The sequence below is a fragment of the Schistocerca americana genome, chromosome 2, assembly GCF_021461395.2.
Source record: "Schistocerca americana isolate TAMUIC-IGC-003095 chromosome 2, iqSchAmer2.1, whole genome shotgun sequence".
Lineage (NCBI taxonomy): Eukaryota > Metazoa > Arthropoda > Insecta > Orthoptera > Acrididae > Schistocerca > Schistocerca americana.
This window is the reverse complement of record NC_060120.1, coordinates 893,452,840-893,467,498: the sequence shown is the minus strand read 5'-3', so window position 1 is coordinate 893,467,498 and position 14,659 is coordinate 893,452,840. Positions and strand designations below refer to the sequence as shown.

General features: G+C 44.0%; 1 protein-coding gene across 1 annotated transcript in view; it reads left to right on the top strand.

The window, feature by feature from the left end:
• LOC124595040 (organic cation transporter protein-like) overlaps positions 1 to 14,133 on the top strand; it is a 155,357-nt gene extending 141,224 nt beyond the window's left edge. Inside the window, exons 9-10 of the mRNA XM_047133603.1 lie at positions 6,156 to 6,328; positions 12,382 to 14,133. Of these exons, the coding sequence (XP_046989559.1) occupies positions 6,156 to 6,328; positions 12,382 to 12,628 (420 nt within the window). The 3' untranslated portion in view covers positions 12,629 to 14,133. The remainder of the gene's footprint in view (positions 1 to 6,155; positions 6,329 to 12,381) is intronic.
• Positions 14,134 to 14,659: the final 526 nt, after the last annotated feature.

The window sequence follows — 14,659 nt, the reverse complement described above, 5'->3', positions numbered from 1 at the left end:
CCGTTCTCCAGGGCTGCATCAGCGAATCAGGGATTCCATGCGAAGTAGAGTGGATGCATGTATCCTCGCTAACAGAGGACATTTTGAACACTTCCTGTAACAAAGTGTTTGAAGTCGCGCTGGTACGTTCTGTTGCTGTGTGTTTCCACACCATGATTAATGTGATTAGAAGAGAAGTAATAAAATGAGGTCTAACAAGGAAAGTAAGCGTTTCCGGACACATGCCCACATAACATATTTGCTTTCTTTGTGTGTGAGGAATGTTTCCTGAAAGTTTGGCCGTACCTTTTTGTAACACCCTGCATATTGCATTTTTGTGACAACGAACATGGATCGCGACCGGGCCAAATATCTCACGAAATAAGCATCATATGAAAAACTACAATGAGCGAATCTCGTCTAGTTTGAAGGGGGAAACCAGATGACGCTATGGTTGGGGCGCTAGATGGTGCAGCCATAGGTAAAACGGATATCAACTGCGTTTTTTAAAATAAGAACCCCCATTTTTATTACATATTCGTGTAGTACGTAAAGAAACATGAATGTATTAGTTGGACCACTTTTTTCGCTTTGTGATAGATGGCGCTGTAATAGTCTCAAACATATGGCTCACAATTTTAGACGAACAGTTGATAACAGGTAGGTTTTTTAAATTAAAATACAGAACGTAGGTACGTTGAACATTTTATTTCGGTTGTTCCAATGTGATACACGTACCTTTGTGAACTTATGATTTCGGAGAACGCGTGCTGTTACAACGTGATTACCTGTAAATACCACATTAATGCAATAAATGCTCAAAATGATGTCCGTGAACCTCAATGCATTTGGCAATACGTGTAACGACATTCCTCTCAACGGTGGGTAGTTCGCCTTCCATAATGTTCGCACATGCATTGGCAAGGCGCTGACGCATGTTGTCAGGCATTGTCTGTGGATCACGGTAGCAAATATCCTTCAACTTTCCCCACAGAAAGAGATCCGGGGACGTCGGACCCGGTGAACGTGCGGGCCACGGTATGGTGCTTCGACGACCAATCCACCTGTCAAGGAATATGCTATTCAATACCGCTTCAACCGCACGCGAGCTATGTGCCAGATATCCATCATGTTGGAAGTACATCGCCATTCTGTCATGCAGTGGAACATATTGTAGCAACATCGGTAGACCATAATGTAAGAAATCAGGATACATTGCACCATTTAGACTGCCGTCGGTAAAATGGGGGCCACTTATCCTTCCTCTCATAATGCCGCACCATACATTAACCCGTCAGGGTTGCTGATGTTCCACTTGTCTCAGCTATCGTGGATTTTCCGTTGCCCAATAGTGCATATTATGCCGGTTTACGTTACCGCTGTTGGTGAATGACGCTATGTTGCTAAATAGAACGCATGCAAAAAATCTGTCATCGTCACATAATTTCTCTTGTGCCCAGTGGCAGAACTGTACACAATGTTCAAAGTCGTCGCCATGCAATTCCTGGTGCATAGAAATATGGTACGGGTGCAATTTATGTTGATGTAACATTCTGAACACCGACGTTTTTGAGATTTCCGATTCTCGTGCAGTTTGTGTGCTACTGATGTTCAGATTAGTCGCGACAGCAGGTAAAACACCTACTTGGGCATCATCATTTGTTGCAGGTCGTGGTTGATGTTTCACATGTGGCTGAACACTTCCTGTTTCCTTAAATAATGTAACTATCCGGGGAACGGTCCGGACACTTGATGATGTCGTCCAGGATACCGAGCAGCATAAATAGCACACGCCCATTGGGCATTTTGATCACAATAGCCATACATTAACACGATATCGATCTTTTCCGCAATTGGTAAACGGTCCATTTTAAAACAGGTATTGTATCATGAAGCAAATACCGTCCGCGCTGGCGGAATGTTACGTGATACCACGTACTTATACGTTTGTGACTATTACAGCGCCATCTATCACAAAGCGAAAAAAGGAGTCCAACTAAAAGATTCATATTTCTTTACGTACTATCAAACATGTAATAAAAAATAGGGATTCCTATTTTAAAAAACGCAGTTGATATCCGTTTGACCTATGGCAGCGCCATCTAGCGGGCCAACCATAGCGCCCTTCAAGCTAGACGAGTTTCGTTCTTTGTAGATTTTTCGTTTGATGCTTATTTCGTGAAACATTTGGCCCGGTCACTGTCAATGGACCACCCTGTACATACCCTTAGGCTTCGAAAATGTCAGACAAAACAATTTACTCAAAGAGGTTCCTTAGACCAGAATGAATAAATTATGAGGAAACAGCCTTGTGTGAGCTCATGGTACAAGCCCGCAGACGCACATTACACTCCGAGGTAGACCTCGGGCACCCGATCCGCGAAAACAATGCGTGAAATTAACACTGGCTCAACTACAACATACGTAAAACTTCTCTTAAAAAAGGTCGGGATAAAACAACAGTTCACTGGCCCATGTCAAAAGACACTGAACTCAAGGCTAGCACAGAAGCGGGCACGAGAAATTTATTGCTTCAGAACGCAATCATTAGTCTTAAAAGATTTTATGTTAAACTTAATCAAGCGTGCCAAACAATTCAAAGTATCTTTTCAGTGTGACACGCACCGGATGCCGGTTACCTCGACTGTGAACAAATGCTCGACTCAAAAACTGTAATTAACCACGCCTACAAATAACAAGAACTTCAGTATGTCCGAAGGATTATCCAGCCAATTATTACTAAAGCTTGTCAAGAACTGCAAGTTACTAATGCTCCCGCACAAAAAATTTTATTCCTATCCAGGGGACCTCCCTTCTTGACAAATAAAAGTTGGACAGTAAAGTATAAAATAACACATATAGGCTGCAAGATCCTTTAAAAGAAATGAAACACCAATAACCCTACAAAGACATGACCTAAACAGATCTCCCTGCTATATTTTCCCTTTTAGTTTAAGAGGAATTAGCATTAATAGATCCAGTGGTTTGTTTACGAGGGAGAGGGTTGCGTACGTATGACGAGAGTTCAAAAATAGACGTTACCAAAACACGACCGCAAAGCGGACGGTAGCAGCGTGGTCTAGCCGCCTTGCCATGGTTCGCGCGGCTCCCCCTGTCGGAGGTCGGAGTCCGCCCGCGGGCATGGGTGTGTGTGTTGTCCTTAGCGTAAGTTAGTTTAAGTTAGATTAGGTAGTGTGTAAGCATAGGGACCGATGATCTCAGCAGTTTGGTCCCATAGAACTTACCACAAATTTCCAATTTCCAAAACGGACGGCGGGAGCACGAAGCAGTCAAGAATCAGTAAACCGGTGCAGTGTGAGAAAAAGAGCCATCGGCCGGAACGAGTGTCACAGAAATGTCAAAGAACGCTCACAATTAAAGCTGGTAGCGCCAGAATCCAAGCTCCACTTCGACCACGGATGGCAAGCACTTCGTTTTGACATCGGCCATACAAACAGCACGCTCAGCTCGCTCAATAGACATAGCTACTGTATGATCCCACAGAGGGGTTGAGTTTGTCTTTGTGCCTTCTTTTGCCTTTTAGTAATTGCCTGCTCAGGCTGGAAAATTGTGAGATGCACCGAAAGTCCCAGTTTGGGCGCTGTTAATGTCGGCTGTTCCATGGCGTGTCATTTTTTGGTGTCTTTTCCCTGCTTTTTCCATAGCTGTTTCACAGAGGAAGACTGCACTGTAGTTCCTACTCTAGATTGTCGCACAAATGACAAAATTGTAGATATCGAAATAGATGACAGAGGGATAGAAAAACAATTAAAATCGCTCAAAAGAGGAAAGGCCGCTAGACCTGATGGGATACCAGTTCGATTTTACACAGAGTACGCGAAGGAACTTGCCCTCCCTTATTGCAGCGGTGTACTGTAGGTCTCTAGAAGAGCGTAGCGTTCCAAAAGATTGGAAAAGGGCACAGGTCATCCCCGTTTTCAAGAAGGGACGTCGAACAGATGTGCAGAACTATAGACCTATATCTCTAACGTCGATCAGTTGTAGAATTTTAGAACACGTATTATGTTCGAGTATAATGACTTTTCTGGAGATTAGAAATCTACTCTGTAGGAATCAGCATGGGTTTCGAAGAAAACGATCGTGTGAAACCCAGCTCGCGCTATTCGTCCACGAGACTCAGAGGGCCACAGACACGGGTTCCCAGGTAGATGCCGTGTTTCTTGACTTCTGCAAGGCGTTCGATACAGTTCCCCACAGTCGTTTAATGAACAAAGTAAGAGCATATGGACTATCAGACCAATTGCGTGATTGGATTGAAGAGTTCCTAGATAATAGAACCCAGCATGTCATTCTCAATGGAGAGAAGTCTACCGAAGTAAGAGAGATCTCTGGTGTGCGCAGGGGAGTGTCGTAGGACCGTTGCTATTCACAATATACATAAATGACCTTGTGGACAACATCGGAAGTTCACTGAGGCATTTGCAGATGATGCTGTGGTATATCGAGAGGTTGCAACAATGGAAAATTGTACTGAAATGCAGGAGGATCTGCAGCGAATTGACGCATGGTGCAGGGAATTGCAATTGAATCTCAATGTAGACAAGTGTAATGTGCTGCGAATACATAGAAAAAAAGATCCTTTATCATTTAGCTACAATATAGCAGGTCAGCAACTGGAAGCAGTTAATTCCATAAATTATCTGGGAGTAGGCATTAGGAGTGATTTACAATGGAATCACCATATAAAATTAATCGTCGGTGAAGCAGATGCCAGACTGAGATTCATTGGAAGAATCCTAAGAAAATGCAATCCGAAAACAAAGGAAGTAGGTTACAGTACACTTGTTCGCCCACTACTTGAATACTGCTCACTGGTGTGGGATCCGTACAAGATAGGGTTGATAGAAGAGATAGAGAAGATCCAACAGAGAGCAGCGCGCTTCGTTACAGGATCATTTAGTAATCGCGAAAGCGTTACGGAGACGATAGATAAACTCCAGTGGAAGACTCTGCAAGAGAGACACTCAGTAGTTCGGTACGGGCTTTTGTCGAAGTTTCGAGAACATACCTTCACCGAGGAGTCAAGCAGTATATTGCTCCCTCCTACGTATATCTCGGGAAGAGACCATGAGGATAAGATCAGAGAGATTAGAGACCACAAAGAGGCATACCGACAATCTTTCTTTCCACGGACAATACGAGACTGGAATAGAAGGGAGAACCGATAGAGGCACTCAAAGTACCCTCCGCCACACTCCGTCAGGTGGCTTGCAGAGTATGGATGTGGATGTAGATGTACTCGGTCCATATATTTCTTGTGACATACTGTAGCTCTACTGAAGGTGATGGGTAGTGTCGGAAGTTCCAAGCGGCTTTTCTCGGATGATGCTGTAGTATACAGAGAAGTTGAAGCATTAGAAAATTGCAGCGAAATGCAGGAAGATCTGCAGCGGATAGGCACTTGGTGGGGGGAGTGGCAACTGACCCTCAACATAGACAAATGTAATGTATTGCGAATACATAGAAAGAAGGATCCTTTATTGTATGATTATATGATAGCGGAACAAACACTGGTAGCAGCTACTTCTGTAAAATATCTGGGAGTACGCGTGCGGAACGATTTGAAGTGGACTGATCATATAAAATTAATTGTTGGTAAGGCGGGTGCCAGGTTGAGATTCATTGGGAGAGTCCTTAGAAAATGTAGTCCATCAACAAAGGAGGTGGCTTACAAAACACTCGTTCGACCTATACTTGAGTTTTGCTTATCAGTGTGAGATCCGTACCAGGTGTGGTTGACAGAGGAGATAGAGAAGATCCAAAGAAGAGCGGCGCGTTTCGTCACAGGGCTATTTGGTAAGCGTGATAGCGTTACAGAGATGTTTAGCAAACTCAAGTGGCAGACTCTGCAAGAGAGGCGCTCTGCATCGCGGTGTAGCTTGCTGTCCAGGTTTCGAGAGGGTGCGTTTCTGGATGAGGTATCGAATATATTGCTTCCCCCTACTTATACCTCCCGAGGAGATCACGAATGTAAAATTAGAGAGATTCGAGACTTTCCGGAAGTCGTTCTTACCGCGAACCATACGCGACTGGAACAGGAAAGGGAGGTAATGACAGTGGCACGTAAAGTGCCCTCCGCCACACACCGTTGGGTGGCTTGCGGAGTATAAATGTAGATGTAGATGGTGTGTATGTCCGTGTGTCGGTCTCTGCAGGCTGTGGTGAGCCCGGTGCTGCCGCTGATCGTGTTGGGCGCCATCGGCGTGGTGGGCGGCGCGCTGTCGCTCTACCTGCCCGAGACGCTGGACAAGGAGCTGCCGCAAACGCTGCGCGACGGGGAGCAGTTCGGCCTGGGGCAGCGGCTGCTCGACTTCCCCTGCTGCGGAAAGTGAGTACAGCCTCGTGCCGGCACAACTTTCCAGTATCCACCACCTAGTCCAGATGGAGAAATGGCAACTGCTGATCAGTGTATCAAAGTTAAAGGTAAAACCTTCAGCCGCGTGTTTGAATCGCTTCATTTACGAGGGTCACTACAAAAGAAATGCAAACTATTTATTTAAAAATCCACATTTTATTCTACATGTTTGAAAGTTTTACAGTGTTTAGATACATCCTTTAGGAACAATATTTTCATTTCTCCACATGATTTCCATCCCTCTCAACTGCCTTACGCCATCTTGGAACCAGCGCCTGTATACCCGCACGGTAAAATTCTGGACCAACCTGCTGGAGCCACTGTTTGGCAACGTGCACAAGGGCGTCATCATCTTCAAACCTTGTTCCACGAAGAGAGTCTTTCAGTTTCCCAAAGAGATGGTAGTCACACGGAGCCAGGTTAGCACTGTAAGGCAGGTGTTTCAGTGTCCATCCGAGTTTTGTGATCGCTCCCATGGTTTTTTCACTGACATGTGGCCGTGCATTGTCGTGCAACAGCAAAACATCCTGCTTTTGCCGATGTGGTTGAACACAACTCAGTCGAGCTTGAAGTTTCTTCAGTGTCGTCACATATGCATCCGAATTTATGGTGGTTCCGCTTGGCATGATGTCAACAAGCAAGAGTCCTTCGGAATCGAAAAACACCGCAGCCATAACTTTTCCAGCAGAGGGTGTGATTCTGAATTTTTTTTTCTTCGGTGAATTTGCATTATGCCACTCCATTGATTGCCTCTTCGTCTCTGGTGAAAAATGATGGAGCCTTGTTTCATCACCTGTCACAGTTCTTCCAAGAAATTCATCTCCGCCATTCTCGTACTGTTCCGAAAGTTCGCTGCATACGGTTTTTCTTGTTTCTTTGTGATCCACTGTCAACATCCTGGGAACCCACCTGGCACAAACCTTTTTTATCGCCAACACTTTCAGTATTCTGCAAACACTTCCTTCCCCTATACCAACGTAGCGTGACAATTCGTTCACCTTGATGCGTCCGTCTGGAGTCACCAATTCGTTGACTCTCTGTACATTGTCTGGAGTGTGTGCAGTACGAGGCCTGCCGCTGCGAGGACAATCTTCAATATTGCCGTGCCCACTTTCATCACGTAACCTGCTTGCCCACCGACTAACTGTACTACGATCGACAGCAGCATCTCCATAAACATTTTTCAACCTCTTGTGGATGTTTCCCACTGTCTCGCTTTCACAGCACAGGAATTCTATGACAGCACGTTGCTTCTGACGAACGTCAAGTGTAGCAGCCATCTTGAAGACATGCTGTGACGGCGCCACTCACGGCAACAGGTTGAACTAAGTCTGAAAACAAGCGGGAAGGATGTGTCTACACACTGTAAAACTTTCACACATGCAGAACGAAAACTGCAATTTTACATAAATAGTGTGCTTTTCTTTTGGAGTGACCCTCATAGAAGCGACAGATTTCGCTGCCAAACTGTACCGATAATAGAGGGACCTGACGTCGGTGCAATGCGTCACCAAAATCTGTCGATTCCAAATAGAGAGATTCAAACACGAGCTGAAAGCGTTACCATTAATTCTCAAATCTTGCTGTACAGACACTGTATCCAGTTAGAAAGGTGTCCCTAGGAGTCGTATCTGTTTCTTTCCCCAGTTTAGCGTATCAAATGTATCTGTGTGTGTGTGTGTATGTGTATGTGTGTGTGTGTGTGTGTGTGTGTGTGTGTGTGTGTGTGTGTTTGCGATAATAGCAGCATATAACCGGTCTTCAGCTGTAACGGATTTTTTCATCACCAGATTAACCTTCCTATTAAAACCACTCTAAACACCCGGTTCCTGAAGTAACCCTTTTTTATTGCTGTTATTTTCAACGATAAACGTAGAGTTTGAACAAAGATCGAATAATTCTAATGAAGGTGAAAGAGTAGATCTCGATCGATATGATCGATATGACCTGGTGGTCAAGGAAGGCAGAATTCGGTTATGATTGTGGACGGGGCCGTAATCAGTTGCTATTGGTTGGCTTTTCTTTTAATCACACACAATTTATTTAAAATCAACAACAAATTAAAATAATGTCAATAATTTAAGAATTGTTTCACGGCTGAAGGCCTTAATGGCAATAAATTAAGAACTGATTAAACTTGCTGCAACTTACAATTACAGTTATTAAAATATTAAAGACAAGTAACCAAGGTCTTAAAGCTCGCTGCAAAAATACAATTGCGATATAAAAATTTTATGACAAGTAACGACACTCATGGCTGAAGGCCTTAATGGCAATAAATTAAGAATTGTTTAACTTGTTGCAACTTACAAACTACAGTTATTAAAATACTGAAAACAAGTCACCAAGGTCTTAAAGGTTAACTGATAAAATACAATTGACACATTAGAATTTTAAGACAAGTAGCGACAGTCACGGCTGAAGGCCTTTAACGTCAGGAATGGCAATTATTAAAAAATTTAACAAACATACTGTCAAACAGCAAGGCAACAGCAAAAGTTAATTTAAACGACGGGCAACTGATTACCAAACAGGTGAGACAAAATGATCGTAAACTTGCTAGCACAACCGTTTAAACTTGCTGTAACGCCAAGAATGGCAATTATTTTTAAAAAAATTTAGAAACATACAATAAAACAGCTTCAGAAAGGAGAAAGGATTCACTACTACCAGAGTAGAAGAAACACCAACCGACCTACAAATCAAGGAAACTGTCAAAACCACACGCCTTACCGGAGAGCAGCGGCAAGGCGTGGAAACGTGCACTGCCGTTACCTATACTAAACTCCAGGGCAGATAACTGGGGCGTTAGCGACCACCAGGCAGGAAAAATACCGCTGGTTTAACTTAACAAATAGTAACACATAGACTGCATCAATTAGTAACAAGAAGTTGAGGAAAGCTAATTAGATCCGCCTTCCCCAAGCATTCCACTCGTTGCTCTTCATTTCGGCGACACTGCGAGCAGCAACAAGAACCCAAATCACTGGAGAAGGGCGAGATCTCAAAGTAGTGGAGGTTTCACTACTAGGATTAAAATCCACTTAACTTAAAGCTTGTTGGACCCGGTTGACGACCAGGTCGTGTACCCCCGCGACCACAGCCCTTCCTTCTGGCAGTGCACGTGTGCCGCCAGCAGTCCCGGCGTGTTCTCGCACTGCACTCTTGGCTCCTTCACAGTCCCCAACCGAACTGCTCACTCACACGACCCGGAAGAACAATGACGTCACCCCAAAGATAGGGCCACAGTTACTACATATCGATAACGCCGCTGCTGCCACTAGCGGGCAGACTTGCAAAACCAAGTGGCGCCAGTCAACACAACAAGAAGACCAGCAAGCGAGCCATGTCAACTAAAGGATACAGTCCGGCCTTCAACAGAGGACGGAAACCTGCAACAGCAGCAACGCGAGCCGCAGCACGGCTCTGAGGGTGTGGCAGAAATTGGTCACTGTGTATCCAGCGAGGAAGAAAAGCGCAGCGATGGAGAGAGCGGATGGTCACAAGTACACGACTTCCTTGCATCATACTTTCGGATATCAATTTCTCGCGTTGAAGCAACCACAAAATTAAGAGTTCAGTTATATCCCAAGTCATGGGTATATCAATCAAATATATCTTCTCTTTCAAGGGACATTGTGGAAGTTTTCTCCTTATATGATGTCTCAAGTTTGTAGTCCCTCCCCCCGTATTTTACCCTCTGAAGCAAGTAGAGCATTTTACTTCACTGTAATCACACGTCGTAAAATACTTCCAAACTAGGGATGATGGCATTCTGCAGTACAACGGATGTCGGTGAACGACTATCAGAAGCTATTGAGTAGACGAAGTGGTGCACACTACATGAGCACGTATACCGTCTAATACGCCACACCACACAGCAACGTGTACATTACTGTCTCAGCAATCCTGTATCGATTCTTCTGTCACTATCAATTTCAGACTGGCGGCGTTCTTATTACAGTACCACTGATCGCGTTTCCGTTTTCTGTAATAAAACAATATTCCGAAGCAACGGAAATTTAAGAATAAACATTGTTGTTGTTGTTGCTGTGGTCTTCAGTCCTGAGACTGGTTTGATGCAGCTCTCCATGCTACTCTATCCTGTGCAAGCTTCTTCATCTCCCAGTACCTACTGTAGCCTACATCCTTCTGAATCTGCTTAGTGTGTTCATCTCTTGGTCTCCCTCTTCGATTTTTACCCTCCACGCTGCCCTCCAGTACTAAATTGGTGATCCCTCGATGTCTCAGAACATGTCCTACCAACCGATCCCTTCTTCTAGTCAAATTGTGCCACAAGCTCCTCTTCTACCCAGTTCTATTCAATACCTCCTCATTAGTTATGTGATCTACCCATCTAATCAGCATTCCTCTGTAGCACTACATTTCGAAAGCTTCTATTCTCTTCTTGTCTAAACTATTTATCGTCCACGCTTCACTTCCATACATGGCTACACTTCATACAAATACTTTCAGAAACGACTTCGTGACATTTAAATCTATACTCGATGTTATCAAATTTTTCTTCTTCAGAAATGCTTTCCTTGCCATTGCCAGTCTACATTTTATATCCTCTCTACTTCGACGATCATCAGTTATTTTGCTCCCCACATAGCAAAACTCCTTTACTACTTTAAGTGTCTCATTTCCTAATCTAATTCCCTCAGCATCACTCGACTTAATTCGACTACATTCCGTTATCCTCGTTTTGCTTTTGTTGATGTTCATCTTATACCCTCCTTTCAAGACACTGTCCATTCCGTTCAACTGCTCTTCCAAGTCCTTTGCTGTCTCTGAAAGAATTACAATGTCATCGGCAAACCTCAAAGTTTTTATTTCTTCTCCATGGATTTTAATACCTACTCCGAACTTTTCTTTTGTTTCCTTTACTGCTTGCTCAATATACAGATTGAATAACATCGGGGATAGGCTACAACCCTGTCTCACTCCCTTCCCAACCACTGCTTCCCTTTTATACCCCTCGACTCTTATAACTGCCATCTGCTTTCTGTACAAATTGTAAATAGCCTATCGATCCCTCTATTTTACCCCTGCCACCTCCAGAATTTGAAATAGAGTATTCCAATCAACATTGTCAAAAGCTTTCTCTAAGTCTACAAATGCTAGAAACGTAGGTTTGCCTTTCCTTAATCTTTCTTCTAAGATAAGTCGTAGGGTCAATATTGGGTCCCGTGTTCCAACATTTCTACGGAATCCAAACTGATCTTCCCCGAGGTCGGCTTCTACCAGTTTTTCCATTCGTCTGTAAAGAACTCGCGTTAGTATTTTGCAGCTGTGACTTATTAAACTGATAGTTCGGTAATTTTCGCATCTGTCAACACCTGCTTTATTTGGGATTGGAATTATTATATTTTTCTTGAAGTCTGAGGGTATTTCGCCTGTCTCATACATCTTGCTCATCAGACGGTAGCTCGTTTGCAAAAGAAAAAAAAGTCTGATTTGAAAACAAAAAATTTGGCATTGCTGCTGCGGTAAATTGACATGCTGTTTTTTTTATCCGTTACTAGTAAAAATGAAAAAAGCTGTTATAACTGAGACCAAACAAATACCGTAAAGCAGCAGTTATTCAGAACAAAAATTCGAGTATAGGTGTTCCCAATCCTTAATATGTGTGTGTGTGTGTGTGTGTTATGTGTTTTGGTGGGTATGGGTGGGCAGATAGCTAGTTGGGCAGATGGGGAGATTTATGGGTGAGTGGGCATGTGAGAGTTTTCGTGTGTTGGAGAGTGGAAGTGGTGAGTGTGGTTGTTAAGAAGTGTGGTAGTGTTGGTGTATGGAGGTGTCAGTGTGTGGGAGTATTGAAGTGTGGATTTTTAGAGTATGGGAATATGGGAGTGTGGATGTGTGGGAGTGTGAAGGTTCTTTGGTTGTGTGAACGTTGTGTGGTAGTTTGGGAATAACTGTTCACGTAAACTTGTAATTTTAATACAGCAATATTCTGTAACTAGATTGTTGCAAACGCAATAAAACAGAGACTGACCGACGCCTGTGCTGTGTGTCCACAGAAAACCAGAAGCGAAGGACGCAGCAGCGGCGGTGGAGACGGGCAAAGAGGCGTCACCGCCGGCCAGTCCGTTCCAGCGAGGCCTGGGCAACCGCGCCTCGCTGCGAGCCTCCATCCGCGGGGAGACCTACCGCTCCAGCATGATCCTGCGCTCTTCCGTGCGCTCGCGCCGCGCTGCCTCGCCGCCAGATGCCAGCACCGCCGCAGGCGCAAGCGCTGGCGCCGCCACGCAGCCCGACGCCGTTTGATGAGGCGGAGCAGACCAGACAGCCCTCTAGCGTCGCTGCGTCGCAGCACTCGGAGAAGTTAAACACTTGCCGTCCTCTGCTCTCCCTTGCCCTCTCCATCGCTGTCTCGGGCTATATCGGTGGAAGAATAACCAGCGTATGGATCTCTCGTACACCAGTCTCTGATTCGAGCCACAGCTGACGCTAGTGTTTTCAGTTCCTAAGATCCACGCCCTCCCTTCTCCTTTCATGTTTAGGAAGCTGGGTGGAATAAAGGTTTATATAGACTCACTATTTTGGCCGGCAGGTCCCGTCGGCCTTCGCTGCCGATTGATGATTCTCTAGCTAAAGCATCATTGTATGTCAGCATGCATACCGCTCTCCTGATCCTTAATGTCGCATTTAGGACCAAAGCCAAAACTGTTTCTACAAGTAGCTCATCAGTCATCGCCAAGGAGCCTCCCACCAATGGAAAATTCTCATCAGTACCGGAAATGAAATCCCGTTAAACAGATGTCGGTCATGTGGGCTAGCTGCTCGGCTATGGCGGTGGACAACATTCTGATATCCTTCTCAAAAGTTTATCATCTTCAACATCAGATGTGTGCCTACCCCGCCGCTAAAATTCTTTTTCCGCACAAGACAGAAATCGATGTTTTAAGCACATACGCAGATGCAATGTTCTTCTTTTGTGAACTTACGATTGCGTTCCTTTCATACACTTTCTGAGTCTGAGACTATCTCTGCACACATATAATATTCACTGTAAGTGTTACAGAGCGTATTACTATATATTAAAACTGAATATTGTATCAAACATGAAACCACACAGTCTATGCTTTGACCATAACAGACGCGGGTAGACTCAGGAAAAGTGATATATTTCTTTAGTTTCATCACGGTCCTATACACGAGCTATTTAATTTATGTCAGTCAGTTCTCCCAGATGCTCTCCGCCAATAACATGGCAAATATAAACAACTTAGTTTAAAAGACTAGAAGCCACCGGTGATAGAGTATCGTACTTTCAACATCTTTGATAGAATTGTGGTATTTAATGTTTGTGTGGCTGCATAAGTTTTCTCACTGACAGAATACAATATTTTGATCGTATTGGACAATGTTGTTAGGCAAAGTTTCAGTACCTTTACCAATGAAAACACGTTACTGGAACAAAGTATATACGAAAAGAAGGGACTGGCCTTCCTGTAGGTATTATTTCGTAAAGTAGGCCAACTAAAATTCGTATTAGAATATGTACACGCCGATAACTTTTCTACTCATAAAACTGCCTACTGCTCTGTACGTCTGGATGTATTTCGTAATCACCACAGGCACCGCCGAGGAGGGAAGCTGGTATTTACTTGTAAAAGCGAAATTAAAAACTGTTTGCATCATCTAAACAAAATGTGATTAGCATTTCTGGAAAATATCATCGTCTATACCATAGCGATAGTATTTGGCACAGTCAGATGACAAATGCAAAGCACGTATGCGAAATATTAGCACAAGAAGTTAACCTGCGTATTACTCAGTATGCTGGGAAAGCCTGGAAATTCACTGTGTGAGTGAGAAGCATCTGAAGCTAAACTGTAAAATCTCGTGTGGAAACCAAATCACAATGCTTCGACGGGACTGTCCAACGACACACATTAGCATTTCTTAGGTTACTAGACTACTCTGATCTTCTCGATAAACAACATTTCTCAAAAGCAAGATTGCTCCGTAAAATAAGTACTTTTCTTCTCCCCCGGCGTCGTGCAGTTCTGCCGCAGATTCTTTAGTTTTCGTGCACAACATTCATACGCTTAACAGCTCAGCTATCAACGATTTCTCCGTATCTTTTCTTCATTTTTGTAACACACGCCTGTTTTTTTCAGGGTGCTATGAAGGCAACTGAGCACGAAGTTACATTTGAAAATTTATCTCCCACGGTGTTCCATTTACGGAATGAACGCAGATTGTCATGCCTTCAGTGGTAGCTGTCTAGCTTAATCAGGAAACTGCTGAAAATTCTAGTTCTCTGGCTTTCGAGCAGCAAGCCCTTTCGAG